At 50.7% G+C, this 14,248-nt stretch overlaps 1 protein-coding gene across 8 annotated transcripts; it reads right to left on the bottom strand.

Moving 5' to 3' along the window:
- Positions 1-337: 337 nt before the first annotated feature.
- KIF3B (kinesin family member 3B) lies at positions 338-13,963 on the bottom strand. Of its 8 annotated transcripts, none has more exons than XR_015702987.1 (11): positions 13,889-13,947; positions 11,920-12,057; positions 7,521-8,959; positions 6,834-6,935; positions 6,032-6,154; positions 5,802-5,920; positions 5,457-5,570; positions 4,677-4,782; positions 4,297-4,475; positions 3,695-4,030; positions 338-3,257 (listed from the first exon to the last, which is right to left on the bottom strand). XR_015702987.1 is itself a non-coding variant. In XM_087750003.1 (11 exons), exons 4-11 carry the CDS (start codon positions 8,901-8,903, stop codon positions 3,937-3,939), a joined length of 2,220 nt encoding a protein of 739 aa, XP_087606129.1. In that variant the 5' UTR covers positions 8,904-8,959; positions 10,098-10,453; positions 11,920-12,057; positions 13,889-13,947; the 3' UTR covers positions 338-3,936. The 8 variants fall into 8 exon arrangements, 6 of the variants coding, with proteins under 6 accessions (XP_087606129.1, XP_087606124.1, XP_087606130.1 ...); XM_087750003.1 differs by adding an exon at positions 10,098-10,453 and having other exon boundaries at positions 338-4,030; XM_087749998.1 differs by having other exon boundaries at positions 338-4,030.
- Between the last annotated feature and the right edge of the window lie 285 nt (positions 13,964-14,248).

The raw sequence follows: 14,248 nt of genomic DNA, 5'->3' as shown, positions 1-14,248 counted from the left end.
AGGGCCGCCGCGCCCCCGCCTCCCCCCGGGCGGCGGCGGGAGGAGCGGCACCGCCCGCGTCCTGGGCCGAGGGCTGCGGCTGTCGGCGCGCCGGGCTGTGCCCGCAGGGCGCTCCCCCCCCGCCCGGAGCTGGGCCGCCGCCGCCCCCGCTGCCCCCCCGCAGCCCCAGCGCGGCGCTGGGCAGCTCTGCCGGCTGGCGTTGTACCGCCAAATAATCGCGGCGTTGGCCCGGAGCCTTTTTTTTCCTGAAGAAAAATACCACAAGGCTTTGTAAAATATGACCCCAACGCCCCCCCCCCCCCCCCCTTTACAATTTAAGAATGAAAACCGGGCACGTTTTGATAGATGCAATAAATCTTATTGACTTTATTACACGTTGTATCTTAGGATCACTTTACATTCCTAGACAAAAGAGATGATACAAATAAATACAAGCTGTAAAACTATGGACAGCACTCTCGGCAGGTTCTCTGCCTACAGGTGGCCGAGGAGCAGGTGGAGACCAGCGGATCTGGAGGGGCCGGGAGCTCTCCCACGGCAGCCGGGCCCGCGGGGAGACCCTGGGCACGTCGTTTGGAAAAGAAGGGGGGCCGAAGGAGGTAAAAGCGCCCGGACCACCGAGAGCGAGACCCGCCGCTGCAGGGCGCAGCGCAGACAGGACCAGTGGTCTCCTTTCGGTGCCGTCTCCACACCCGCGTACGGCTTTCGCAGGTTCTCTTTTCCAATTTGTGTTTTAACACGGCAGAAACAGACCCGCAGGCGCCGCGCCGAACCGTCTGAAGCCTGCAGCACGTTAACCGCCACAGACAGGAGAGAGGACGGGTCCAGGTTTGCGGGTGCCTCGCTGAAGCTCGGTGAGCACTCTGTGTTCAGTGAAGGCAGACTTGCTACACCTAAAAAAACCCACTGAACAAGTCTGATCTGATCTGTATAACGCATCAGCGGAGCCCGAGATGCTGTGACGGAGGTATGTGTTTCAGAAGATTCAAGCAGCATGCAAATATTTTTAAAAAGGCGCTAGACCTATGTTAAGGATTTTCAGAAAGTGCTTTAGTTCCTATGCTGCAGCGTCAGGCGGTGCTTGCTCCCAGAGCCAAGGGCCGACTTCTGCTGCATCTCGCTTTTTAAAAAAAGACCCCGTTATACAGATCAGAGCAAAGACGAGAAGGATGTTAAGCATTCCTATGAAGAAACTATGACGGCGCACGCTGTCCAAGGCCTCTTCCAGGAGTCGGCTGGGTTTCCTGGCTTTGGCCGTTAACCTGCGGGAAGCCCGGATGGTTCAGATAACGCCCGGAGAGGGGCAAACTCGGCAGGAATGTTTCTTAAAAACTTCAACCCAGAGCTCAGTACTTTTGTACAGCTTAAGACAAATGTATTGTATCTCAATATCAGTGCCACTGAGTATCTGGTCGAGGGTAAGTCCATCGGAACGAGAATCTAAAAGCTTCTGTAACAATCTGAGATTGCCCCCGAGTACACTAACCGAATCTCCAACCACAGCTCCAATTTAAATACAATGACTAAATACGCAGTTTTATGCTTTTTCCACCCTACTGAATTTCTTTCACCTTGCTAATGAATTTCTACAGAATGAAAAGCAGAGCCTTTCGGACATATTAACCAGCTAGCTTATCGACACTACAACGAGAACAGTTGGGGTTTGCGCTGCCATTTCCACTGTACCAGTCCTGCCACAAGGGGAGCGCCCAGCATAGAGTTTCAGACAGAATTCCCTACGGAACAGCAGCGGCCGAGGAGGCGTGCGCATGTGCAGACACAGCGGCGTCTGTGTATGCGTATTCACATAAAACATACGTGTACATCGCTACGCACATATATGCCGTTACGTGTTTTGTTGCTATTTCAGGTTTTAGACCCCCCTTGTTTCATTCCAATTCTCTGAGCACTTACACCATAGAATCACCTTTTAAAATGGCAGAGTACAGAAGATTATGTGCTAGAGAGAAAGAGGGGGGAGAGGGAAGAGAAGGTGACGTTATATTATGCGGCAAGAGCCAATTAAAAGGCTCTCTGCACATAAACAGTGCTTTATCAAAAGGGAGATTATGCCAGGTTTCCACGTTCAGGTTGAAAGAAATTTGTCAGATGCCTGCTCTCTCAATTATAAGCAAACTCCTCTTTCCTCCCCCAAAACTAATATATATATATATATATATGCATATATGTGTATATATATATTAATCTTGTGGTCCAGAAAAGCACTCCATGAAGGAAAGCCGCCGAGCTCGCGTTTAGCCGGGCCCACCTGGGCAGCAGGCTCACCGAGGCACCGTGCCCGCAAGATGCAGAGGTGAGCTGTGCTGAGTGTTCGGTTCCTTCTGCTCACGGGGGTCAGCAGAACGGAGCTCTCCAGCCTGGGTGAAGTCACTCAGCGGACACCAAACAAGCACCCAAGGCAGAGTCCACGCAGCAGAGCGTTTCTAAAACCAGGCAAGTCCTCAGACACCCACACATGTCAGTCATCAGTGAGGGAAACAGGTAAAACCGTTCAGAGGATGACAGCCAACAGCACCCAGAAAAAGTGACACCCCAAGGCTCAATATACAGTGAACTAAACTGGACGAATGAGCCGTGAGACACTAGACAGGGACACCTTACTCTGTCCTTAGCGTGGCAGTTCCACCTCCCTCCACCCTGCCACAGGAGCCTGCTTCAGTCATAGGGCAGCTTTGCAAGGAGACGGTCAAAAGCAGGGGTTCGTCCTCCCTTGTTTTCAAAGTAAAACCCCTGGAATTCATACCAGATTCCACTACCCGGGCCCAGTGCCATGTGCTTTCACTCCCGGCGGGCTCTGCATGGGCTGGGAGGCGCAAAGGGAAAGCTTCCAACGTGGAACAGGCGAGGCACAAAAGGTACCGAACGCTGAACCTCCTCAGACACCAAGGGAAGGGACCACACTCGCAAGAGGAGTGCCCTCAAAGGCAGCCCCGCATTACGGTGCTCTACCCTCCGCCCAGCTTACCGGGGAGAGCCTGCCGGGAAGGTGGCGCTGAGCCGATGCTACACGTCCCGTCAACGGTGGGAGATGTGAGAAAACGGCCGTACGCCACCCCACGGTTTAAAGTCTTAGTATGGACACTGGTTTGAGATGCCAGGGGTAAAGATGGAGGCAAGAGAGAGGAAGAAAGCGGTGGAGCTGGCACTGGCGTGCAGATGTGCTCTTTGACAAGGTGGTTCCTGTTGGTAGGGGTGAGGTCTGAAGGAGGTCAGTTTAGAGAAGCTCTTACTTAGGCCTGTAAACAAGGAAAGGACTTCAGTTTCTATCGCTTCCTTTCTAGAGAGCGCAAAGTTGCTTTCAAGACCCCTTTTTTGTCCTACAGCTCTAAAGGGAGGCACAGCTCTCTGCTGGGGGTTACCGGCTGACCGCTGCCGTCCTGCCTGCTCAGACCAGCTTCTTAACCCCACATGATGATGCCGGTCTTTCAAGCAGGAAGAGGAAACACTATGCACCTACTCAAGTTTGAACAGATCCTCTGCTTTTTAACCCCATTTGGTTCTCACTACGGAGCTCTGGAGCGGTGGTTCTGTTGAGATGACTTTTAACTCTGTCTTCTTATTGCCCAACAGCGAAAAAGCCCAGTGCAGCAAAAGGGCTAGTGCAGAAGGAGAGACGGTGGTGCTGCGAGGTGATCCCCATGCTTCCCATTGCTTCTAACACACTTTAACGTACCTCATGCATTTCTGATTTCCTAACTAAAATCTGTTTCCCACAGAGGCCAAATGCTGAATTGCAAGCACGTATCTTCCTGTGGCTCAGTGCACCTGGACTGGCGCAAGTCAGTTAAACAGCAAAGAGGCCACCTCCAGGGGAAAGGGGCTGGAGCCTGGCCGGGAGTTCTCTCTGCAGGTTTTTACTCGTCTCTGCTCTCAGAAGGCAAAGGCTGTTCGCGCCCCGGAGAGGAACTGCTGGTTTTACTTTGGAACCAGCCCTCGGGACTGTGGGTAGAGCTGAGAACTATGGGTGCCTGCTGAAGAGGATCCCCCTGATTTCCTTCCAGTTTTAGGCCTGAAGAAGTAAAAACGAAAAAATAAACAAAAAGCCCCAACAATGTCACCTGTTACTCACCAAAATTCATCTCCCAAAAGCTGATTTTTTTTTACTGGATTTATTCTCTAGTCAGTCTCAGCTTTCACCTCTGTCCTACGTTCCTTTCTCTCCCTCTGCGTTACAGCTAAGCTCGCCTTCACTTCACTGACAAGAAGTGCCGACAAAGAGCAACTGTACTCGTACCTCTGCTGTTGGCTAGTCTGCTAACTAAAAGTCCAACTCACCTGGGTTTTGATTTTTTATTTGAAGTGCTCTCAAAGGTTGAAGCGTCCACCTGTATCTCATCCTCATCCTGCAGAGCTGCTTCTAGAGCCGCCTGAACTTTGGGAGCAATGGCTGGACCTTCGTAGTCTCTCGTTGTTCGGCTGGGCATGTCAAGTTCCAGTAACACGATGTTCTCTGCCTGAGACAGTAAAAGCAGAATCAAAGTCTGCACTTTTTCATACGAATTGTTTCTTTTCCCTCCAGAAGTTTATTCTGAAGTACTTTGTATATGTAAAATTAAAAATTTACATCCCAGAGAAGAACTAACAATCCTCTGAACTTCACGTTCCCCCGACCAGGAGGGCGAAGACAGGAAGGTTGGAACCACCTCTGGGCTTACCCTGTACCGAGCCTCTGGACGAATCATCATGGACGTCCTGGCGTGTTGGCTCAGTGGCCTTTTGTATCCTACAGCAGATACCGGTCTTTTCATCATCTGCTGGTTACTAGAGAAAAATGGATACTCAGTCTATTAGACACCCAAAACAAAGACCCCTCTCGGAGTTTATGACCTGAAACATCTGCGAATTCCACACAGAAATATATTCCAAGAGAGCAGAAACTACCTAGGCTGCATCTGCAGGAACAGCTCTCTACAGTCAGAGACAAGAAGAAGAGAGTTACCCTGGGTCATCTGTTCCCCGCACAAGGCGGGGATTTCTACAGCTGTTTCCTGTGCAGACCACAGATGCACTCAGCTGCACCCAACTTTCTAAATATGCTGTAGAGAACTTTCTGTGCAGAGAGTCAGGATCTAGCCAGAGCTCTCAATAATTATGCAAGCTTTCCTGTCTAAACCAGGAAAGAAATATGACAGGGATTTACTGCTATTTTAATGGTGAATGCACTATTACATATATTTTACATATAATTATTGGGCTTATGTAGAAGAAAAATCCTAATCTTCCAAGAATTTTCCTAACTGTACATCCCCGCTTTATTCAGCCTACTAAGAGGAATAACATTTTTTATTTTATTGTGCAGCAAGAAGCTACCGACTCTGGAGGGCCAGTTTAAATCCCCAGTTCAATCCCTCTTTTGGGGTACCTTGTTCTTGACAACGAGAGGGTTTTCTGTGACCTACAATTCCATCCCAAGAAAAGATTAGCAGTACACTCACTCCAGACGGGTTATGGGGTGCAGTTTCCACTGGTCTTCCTCTTCGTCAAAGAATGATCTGTTCATGATCTTATTCTTTTCTTCCAAGGGAATAAAATTTTCAATAATCAGGTGCCTACATGCCACCACAAAAATGGGAAACACAGAAGAAACAAAATTAGCAGATGACCTTCTCCACCGCTCCTCTCCCACTGACTTAATACAGCCCTGGAAAAGGAGGAAAGTTTTCGTTTTCTCGTGTTTAAATCTTGTTCCACAAGCACGTGCAGTGCGGTCCCTCCGCTCCCCACCCACAGAAACCACCTCTGTTACAGCTAATAGCAGGCGATGAAGCGATGGGGCTTACTTTAGCTTTAGTTCCCTGGTAAGTTCATTCTGGGTCTGTTCCAGTTCCTGGCGCTCCTTGATGTGCTCTTCCTGGAGATCATGGATCTCTGCCTTCACAGCCTGCAGCTTGGAGAATAACTGGAGCAGACAACAGGAGCCAAAGTCAGAACTTGCCAACGTTCCCGTCGCTTTCACACACAGGTTGATTTTATTCCCAACCCGCTAGACCTGGAATAATTTTCTTTTTACCTTTTTGAGTTTTTTGGTCTTTATGTCCACCTCTTGCTGGAGAGAACTATAGGTCTCCTTCAGCTCTAGTGTCTCCTCGTCCCGACTTTCCATCTGTTGCTGGATCTCCCGCTCCCGACGTTTCTGAAGAAGGTGACACGCAATATTAATTATTAATATAAATAGATATTAATAAACTACATTGCCACCTCCAGGCTAACGTACATGAAACCAACGCTCAGGATGTTTTTACTTTCCTGGGTTCCAGGGCTTTTGCTTTAGCTTCTCGTTCTTCCCATCTCTGGCCTTAAACATACCAGGAGCATTAACTCTTCTCTGCCTTTATTTAGCTACTAAAATCAGGTAGTGTGAATAAGTGCTCAAGCCTCACTTACAGGAATCAAATGTCACGTTTAGATTCTTTTGTTCCTTTCTATCAATTTGTACTAGCCATTGCACTTAAAGAATCACCAACAGAAAATGCATAACAGAAAATAAACTTTTAGCACATAGCAAACATCCCTCCCTTGAGCTCACGGCTGAACTGCCACTCTCTGAAGTCTTCCCATCATTTCTTCACTTACAGACGGCTCCAATCAAGATAGGACATAAATCTTTAACATGAAAAGCTGGAAAAAAGCTATTATAAGCCTTCTTTACATATTTCATACAATGACAAATCTTTTGAGATTAACGATTGCCATCAAACCAATTTTAGGGTCAGCCCTCGGGAAATTTTCTTACAGTTTCTCCTGATACAATGCTTTATAAAAGTTCGGCAGCCAGGCTTTTTATACAAAATAACAAACGTTCTTCCTTGTACCTGTTCTGCAATTTCCTGTCGTTTCTGTTCCAGGATTTTCTGCTGTTCATTTGTGTGATCCACAATGTTTTTCCCTCCCACCAGAAGCTTGCTTTCCATGGCCTGAAAGGAAAAACCAAGGTCCTAAGTTTCTCTCAGTGACCACAGAACGTAACTTTCTCTCATACGGATGCAACTTCTTCAGGGCAGCTCCCGTATTTAACGTTCTCTTTCAAGTCAGCTGCTACAAGAACGACTATTTCTTAAAATTCCTATAGAACTGTGGGATTAATGAAGCAGTAACTTGCTCAGAATTACGCATCGCTGCAATGTGTGGCAAAGCCGGAGAACCAAGACGCGTGCTCTCCTGTAAAAAACGTGTTAAGGATCTGTGACAGAACGAAGTGGGGGTTTGTGCTACGGCTTGTGAAAAGATGTATCATCATATTTCGTTGTGCTGATTGCTTAAGATCCTACAAGAGCAGCACGTAAGAACAATGAAACAACTCATGAATATTGAAATACGTAATTAATGGTGGAAATGTCAACTTCTGTCTACAAACAGTTTATTTTAGAATCTTCCAATCTAAACACAAATCGCTGTCCTGGAAACTTCTTGTGAAATATCTTTCCAAATTGGGAAACCCTCTATTCGCCCCACAGCCTAAATAAACTGCTTTCAAAAAGTATGACAAGGAAGAATTCTACCTTGATTTTAGCACTCAACATTTCTGTTGCTTCCTTCTCTCGCCTCAGGTCCTCCATTTTCTTCTCCTTCTCTTTCAGCAGCCTCATCTTTTCTTCTGCTACCAAGCTGTGATCCTCAACTATAGCTTTCTTCTCAATCTCCAGCTTTTCTTGTTGCTCCCTCCAATAGTCATCTTTGTCATCGCCTTCATCCTCACCCTCTTCAGTGTCCTCCTCCTCTTCCCCACCATCTCTCCTCCTTTCCCTCCTCTTCCTTTTGCCAATAGACCGTTTTTCCAACTGTGCCTTGAGTCGAGCAATCTCTTCCTGGAATTCCCGCAGCAGAGCATCCTTAGGATCCTCATTCACTCGTGGCTTGTTCTTGATGTTTTTGGCACGATTGGCATACCTCAGCGTTGTCAGAGTCTCCTCTACATTGTAAGAGGCAGGGCCTATATTGGCCACCATCACAGTTTTGGCATTGCCACCTAAGGAGTCTTGAAGTAACCTAGTCAGCTTTGAGTCCCGGTATGGAATGTGCGTGCTTTTCCCATCTACGAGGGCAGAGATAACGTTGCCTAATGCTGAAAGAGAGAGATTGATTTTGGTAGCTTCCTTTAACCTTTCCCCCTGTGCTCCAGTCTTAGCTTGCCGCTCACTGCCTGCCAGGTCTACCAGGTTGAGTTTTCCAACGCGGATGTGATTCTCTCCATCAAGCCCTAACTCGCTGCATTCGATAGTGATCACAAAAATGGCATGGGATCGAGAGCTGTGTTCATTCATGTTGGTGGCACCCACGGAGCGATTTTGGTTTCCCACATTCATGACGTGCTCTATCTCTTTGACGCTTTTTGTAACAAAGGAGGACAAATCCTTAACATAAACGCCTGTGTCTGGTCTCTCCTTCAACTCCAGCCGCTTGGACTGATCCTTTGATAGCAAGTCTCTGATTTCTTCTTGGTATATTTCCAAATAAGAAGCTCTAACTAGGTATTGCTGATTTTGAGATCTAGAGATGTGGGTGAAGATGTGATCGAATGAATTGGGGATGACCCCTCTTTTTTCGGGATCACCGCGCACCCCTTCCATCGTATACGTTTTCCCTGTCCCAGTCTGCCCATACGCAAAGATCGTCCCATTAAACCCTTGCAGAACGGAGTCCACGAGAGGTCTGAAGGTCTCATCGTAGAGTTCAACCTGTTTCGAATTCCAGTCATACACAGCATCAAAGGTGAAAGTTTTAGGCAGTTCATGAGATGTTCCCCGCGGGTTCTTCACCGAGACCTGCCCTAACTTGACATCCACGTTAACAACTTTTTCATACGACGCCGTCTTCTCTTTGCTGTTCATTGGCCGGCATCGTACCACCACCCTAACAGACTCAGAGCTCTTTAACTTCGACATGACAGCAGGTCCGTGGCTGGCGTGTTCTGGTCGATGGATGATCCCGTGCTAGAAACCTAAAACAGGAACAAAGGAGGAATATGTGACGGCAGTTTTCTGCAGGTGACAATTTTTCACAAAGCCAAAGATTCGACTCATCTATTCGAGCAGCGTTTTGCATTCATTAAGTTGCGAGGGATTTTGAAGAATAAAAATAATGTTCGACATGAAAACTTTAAAAAGGCCTGAGCTGAGAGAGCGCTATCGTACCAAAGCCTGTCCATCAAACGGTATCATTTCCACAAGATCCGCTGCAAAAAATCTTCACCAAATCACACCTTTACAGTTGGTAGAGATCCTTTTCTTGACCCTTAAAAATAATCATAAAGCTTTTTAAACTACTTATAAAAATAACATAATACTTTGCCGCTGATTCCCTTTGCAGTCAGGCTTTCGGTTTTAAATCTCGTACTTTGAAAATCCAGTACAGGCTTGCTCTCTCCCTATTGCTCAGGCTCTTGAAAGGGAATCAGTCAGGTGCTCTGATTAAGTGCTTCACCTACCTTCCAGAGAGGCCGTAAACGTAAATTCAAGAGAGGCTGTAAATGATAAACGCAGTATTTTCAGAGTTGCCTTTTCTTACGCCGCCTATGTATTGACAAAACCTTCTCATATTTTTGAGACATTTATATGACAATCCCCTCACGTGGGATGGGTCATCACCACCCTGCCACAGAAGGATTAAAACCTATGCCTGGGTTTTCTTAAATGACGGCAGTTCCCTGGAATGCCGCCCAAGTGCTTTTTTCCTCTTGTGCATTACACTTTTAAAGTCACTTTCCAGAAGCCTCCTTACAGAATAATAGAACTGAAATTGGGCTGCAGCAGCTGCGAGGATTCAAGAGAAAATCATTAAATAGTTTGTCCGTTTCCAGGCATCGCATCCCCCAAACATTCTGCATTTCCACCCTTGGGAAAACGGACGTTGCCTTTCCTTTCTATCAAGAATCAAGTCAAAATAATCGTTACACGCAAGTTTTCACACAGTCTTGCAATCTAGCTCACTACAAAGGAAATCATTAAAGCAGCCAAACGTAGCACAGCCTTCCAACACTTGCAAATACGGTGAAACAAACCAGTAAGGGGAGTGAATCACCCCAGTGAGGTGGGCTCTGAGACCAGCGGGCAGCGAAGAGGAATATTTCCACCACCTACCTGCAGCGAGGCGAGGGTGCCTGCTGCCGCGGGACGCCTGTCCGGGCTGGGCTGTGCCCCGCCGAGGGCACGGCTGCAGCCCTGCAAACCCAGGCCCTTCGCACCCCAGCATCCAAAGTCACTCCTGGGCCTGCGCTCGCCCCGGGGCACCCAGGCGAAGCGCGGCCGCTCCCCGCGACGCTGGGCGGCCGCTCTCGGCACGCCCGCGGCCCCAGAACTCCTCGTCTTTCTGTTCCGCTTCCAAACGTCCCGGTCAATGTTGATCTTGCGGTTGTATTTTTTACGCGAGTATCGTCAGCACACTTGAACCAGAGCAGCATTCCCCGCTTGCATTCAGCGGGGAGCAGAAGGGAAAGCTGTAAAGGTGGAGTAATCTGCATTACGCCTCGTCTAATGCTCAAGCAACCGGAGGACGCCAGGGTGTGAAGCGGACACCTGCCAGGATTTGCCCTTCTCAGGCTTCTGCAGGTGAGTTTAAGCTCCTTCCATATCACTTCTTATAAAAAAATTCATAAAGCACTCAGTCCTTCGAGCTCACCCTCCTCTTTCTGTAACGCGATTGCCCTCTGTGAAAGGATCCTGCAAGCCAGCGTCAGCCCCCTCCTCAGCTAGAACTCGCGCATCTGTTTTGGCGGGGAAACGGAAGACAACCGTACTCGCTTTAGATGTTTCAAGCACAACTGTTCACACGGATCTGTGCTAGTATTTTTCTTTTGGCCATATACTTTTACCGGGATTTCCCATAAAAGCCAGCTCTGCCCAAGCACACCAACCCACTGAAACGCACTCCTCGCTCCTGCTCTGGTGCTCCGACTGAATCAGGTTTACGAGATTCAGCATCAATCCAAACTCGCGTCGCACGAACCCAGCTCACAGATCCGAGTCCTTCGTGACTCTGGGTGGAGAGGGAGAAACGCTGTCGCATCCCCCACTCATCAGCACAACGAGCTGCCGTTTAAAACGGAACAAAAAGGCTGTATTACTGCTAAAGGGACAGCCTTACAGGGAAGATCTAAACGGCACGGCTTGTGGAATGCTGTGTGATTTCTAATAAGCTTTTTTTAAAAAAAATATCTTTCAGGAAGAGCTCCGAGACCCTTCTGCCAACTGGAACTAAATGGAAAACTAATACGCGCTGGAAAGCCCAGGTAGCGCTGGCACGCGTTCAGCCTGGCCTGCTCAGGACGTTCTCGCTGTTCCACTCCCAGCTGGATCTGCAGCAACCCATGGATTTTGTCTAATTTACTCCGTAATTGCATGTCTCGGGCGAGCCTCTCAAACAAGGTGACAGAGAACTTCAGGAGCAGAGCTAGAGGGCTGAGAAAGGAAGCAGAACATTTCTAGCCCAAAATCCAGACTGTCCATCTGCACTACAAAGAACAACACACGGGTAACAAATGAACAAGTTTAAGAATTGTATGGAAACTTCAGTACGGCCTTCGGAATTTCCTTGCTTTGTGAGGGGAAACTCCTTGGCCTCGCTATTCCCATGCAAGCGCGTGGTAGCTACCAGGAGGAAGACGAGGAACGCGTATTGAATTGACCAAACTGGACGATCATCCAGAAGCACTTTCCAACCCGCACAGTGAATTCAAATTACTACCGGAATTTTGGATTGCTACTGAATAAAAGCATTTCCCTCCTAACTGACAGCTCCAAACAAAGACCTTACTGTCTGACCCCCAAGGAACGTGTGTTCTAGAACACCGACAGAGAAGGAATATGTGAAATGGGGACAAGTCTTGCAGAAGCGTAAAAAGCAACTCTCCCTCTAATCAGCACGAGCAGTTGTATACACAAATGCACGCTTCTCCTTCCATACCTTCCCGAGACATTCCTGTAGTTCAAGTTCACAAGAGACGTTTTTTTCAGACAAGTTCACATAACAACCGATGCTTCGTTTATCCGCGTTATTACGGTGAATGTTCACGTTGGCAAATACGCAGATTAGACATGAATTCTGAAAAGCAGAGCCTTGGTTTAGTTTACGTAATTAACATCCAAACCACTATTTCGATGAGAAGTGCCACTTTGTAAGCGATGCTGACTAACATTAAGTGATCAGAATTAAGTTAACCTTCACATCGGCTGCTTTTTCCCAGGAGCACGCCTTGCCGTCCCCACGCTCACCCGGGAGGCAGCAGGGAAATACCCAGCACGTGCCCTCTGCGACAGCTGTGGCAGAGGCACGCACTGACCAAAACTTGTGTTGCGTATTTGCAGTTCCTCCGGGTATACCTCATCAACGTGAGCTTCGCAATCATTTCACACCTTTCCCCATTTCCCTTGCAAGTCTCTTTTTATAGCCACAGATAAATTATTTTATCCCTGATCTGGGCTATTTTCACAACAACCTATCACGAATCATCTCCAATTACTTTAGCTGCTGCTGTGAAGGTTACTAGAAGCATCACAAATGATGCTTCTCACACCTACCCAAGCGCGCAACTGGAAAATAAAAGCAATTATTCAGCAGGGTTTCTGTTCCCCAGAAACTCCCCGGCAACGCTGGAGCGGCCCGGAGTGGCCAGGCAGGGCTGGCCAGAAGAGCTGGGAAGGCCACAGCGCCGCTCGCTCTTCTGCTACAGGGAGGGGCCTTCGTTCGGGAAATTCGTTCAGCCTGAAGCGACCTGGGCCAGGCCCCCAAGAGTCAAGGTCAAGGTAGAGATGAAAGCACTTGAAGACGTGCTCTGGACGACCGAGAGGGGAGAGCGGGCAGAAATCAAAGCGGTTTTGTTTTTTTTCAGTTAACATAAGGTTGTGCCTGAAAAAATAAGCAATGCCACAAGCGGAGGGTAAGCCAAGGTAACCGCTTCTCGTTAGGAGCTTTCAGGAGCCAGGGCCCGAGAGCTCGGCCGCCCGGGCCCGAGGAACGCCGCGCTCTCGCTGGGCACGGATCACCTATCCCGCCCGCCTCTGGCGGGCTGAAGTCCCGAGGCCTCTCCGCTTCCTGGCTTAAGTTTAAAGATCTCAGGAAGATTTTCACGGTACGTGGCCTAAGCCCTTCCCTAGCAGCGCTCCGCACATCCCCCGGTGCCACTTAAAAAAGTCCCATTGCTTTCTTGCAGTTTAAATCTCTCAAATCTTTCTGGGTTCATAACGCCTTGCCTTAATTGCTTGTGTCTTCTCCTCCTTCCTAAACCGACCGCCTCGCCCGGCGTTCTCCTCTCGCCTCCCTGCCGGCCGCGCCGCGGGCCGAGGAGGGCACCGGGGCCGGAGCGCGCCTGCTGGTTTCAGGGGCCTGATTCCACTTAGCGCCTGGGGCCGCCCCCGCCACCCGCTCCAGCCCGGCGCCCCACGCGTGTCCCCGTCCCCCGGGGAGGCGGCGGGTGCGGGCCCCCCGCTCCAGCTGGGAGCTCCGTTTCTGGTTACGGGTTCACCGGAGCGTGGCCCGCCGCCCTCGCAGCTGGGCCACCGGCTGCGGCAGGGAAGGGGTCCCGGGGGCACCCGGACACGCAGCTCGAGGGACGGGGACAGCGGGCCGTGCCGGGGGGGGGACACCCGCCCCGACGGGGGGGGGACACCCGCCCCAAGGTGGGGGGCCGCCCGCCCGCGGCCTCGCCACAGGCAGCCGGGGCCCGCCGCCTCGCTCGCTCGCTGCCCCGGCCCGCACCCCCGCAGGCGAGGCCCTGCCCACGCCCGCAAACGGGAGCGACCGCGGGGTGCCCCGGGCTGCCACAGCCGCGCGGCGGCGGGGGAGCGGCGGGGGCGGCGGGTGCCGGCGGGCGGGCCCGGGGTGAGCGCCCCGGCTGCTCGGGCGCGGGCGGCGGCGGGGCCCGGGCCGGACTCACCTGCGCCGTCACCATGGAGCCGCGCAGCCGCCTCCTCCCGCGGCACCGGAAGCGGTGGGATGGCCCCGCCCTCCCGCCTCTTACGCACTTCCTTAGCAACGCCCGTGCCCGCCCCCACGCCGGTACTTCCGTAGCGACCGGCCCCGGCGGCGGGACCCGGATGGAGCCGGGACAAAGGGGCCGTGTCCGTCCGTCCGTCCCGTCCCCCCCCCCGCACCGGGCGGCTCCCGGGGCCTGGCGGCCCGGCCCCGCTCCACCTCCCGCTCCCGGAGCCCCCAAAGTCCCGGTTTTTGCCCCAGGCGGGGAGGCCGTGCCGCTGCTCGGCCACGGGGAAGGCGCCCGCTCCCCGGGAAGACGGCG

This window comes from Nipponia nippon, unplaced genomic scaffold (assembly GCF_047370975.1).
Source record: "Nipponia nippon isolate SJK-2023a ecotype South Korea unplaced genomic scaffold, ASM4737097v1 scaffold_13, whole genome shotgun sequence".
Lineage (NCBI taxonomy): Eukaryota > Metazoa > Chordata > Aves > Pelecaniformes > Threskiornithidae > Nipponia > Nipponia nippon.
This window is presented reverse-complemented; position numbering and strand designations above follow the sequence as displayed.

Bases quoted from the DNA above. Each gene is read 5' to 3' on its own strand.
- KIF3B (XM_087750000.1), bottom strand. From the start codon at position 8,903: ATGTCGAAGTTAAAGAGCTCTGAGTCTGTTAGGGTGGTGGTACGATGC. The intron at 5,571-5,801 runs GTAAGCCCCATC...GGTGGCATGTAG, and splicing joins ACCAGGGAACTAAAGCTAAA to GCACCTGATTATTGAAAATT. The intron at 4,476-4,676 runs GTAAGCCCAGAG...TTACTGTCTCAG, and splicing joins GTCCAGAGGCTCGGTACAGG to GCAGAGAACATCGTGTTACT.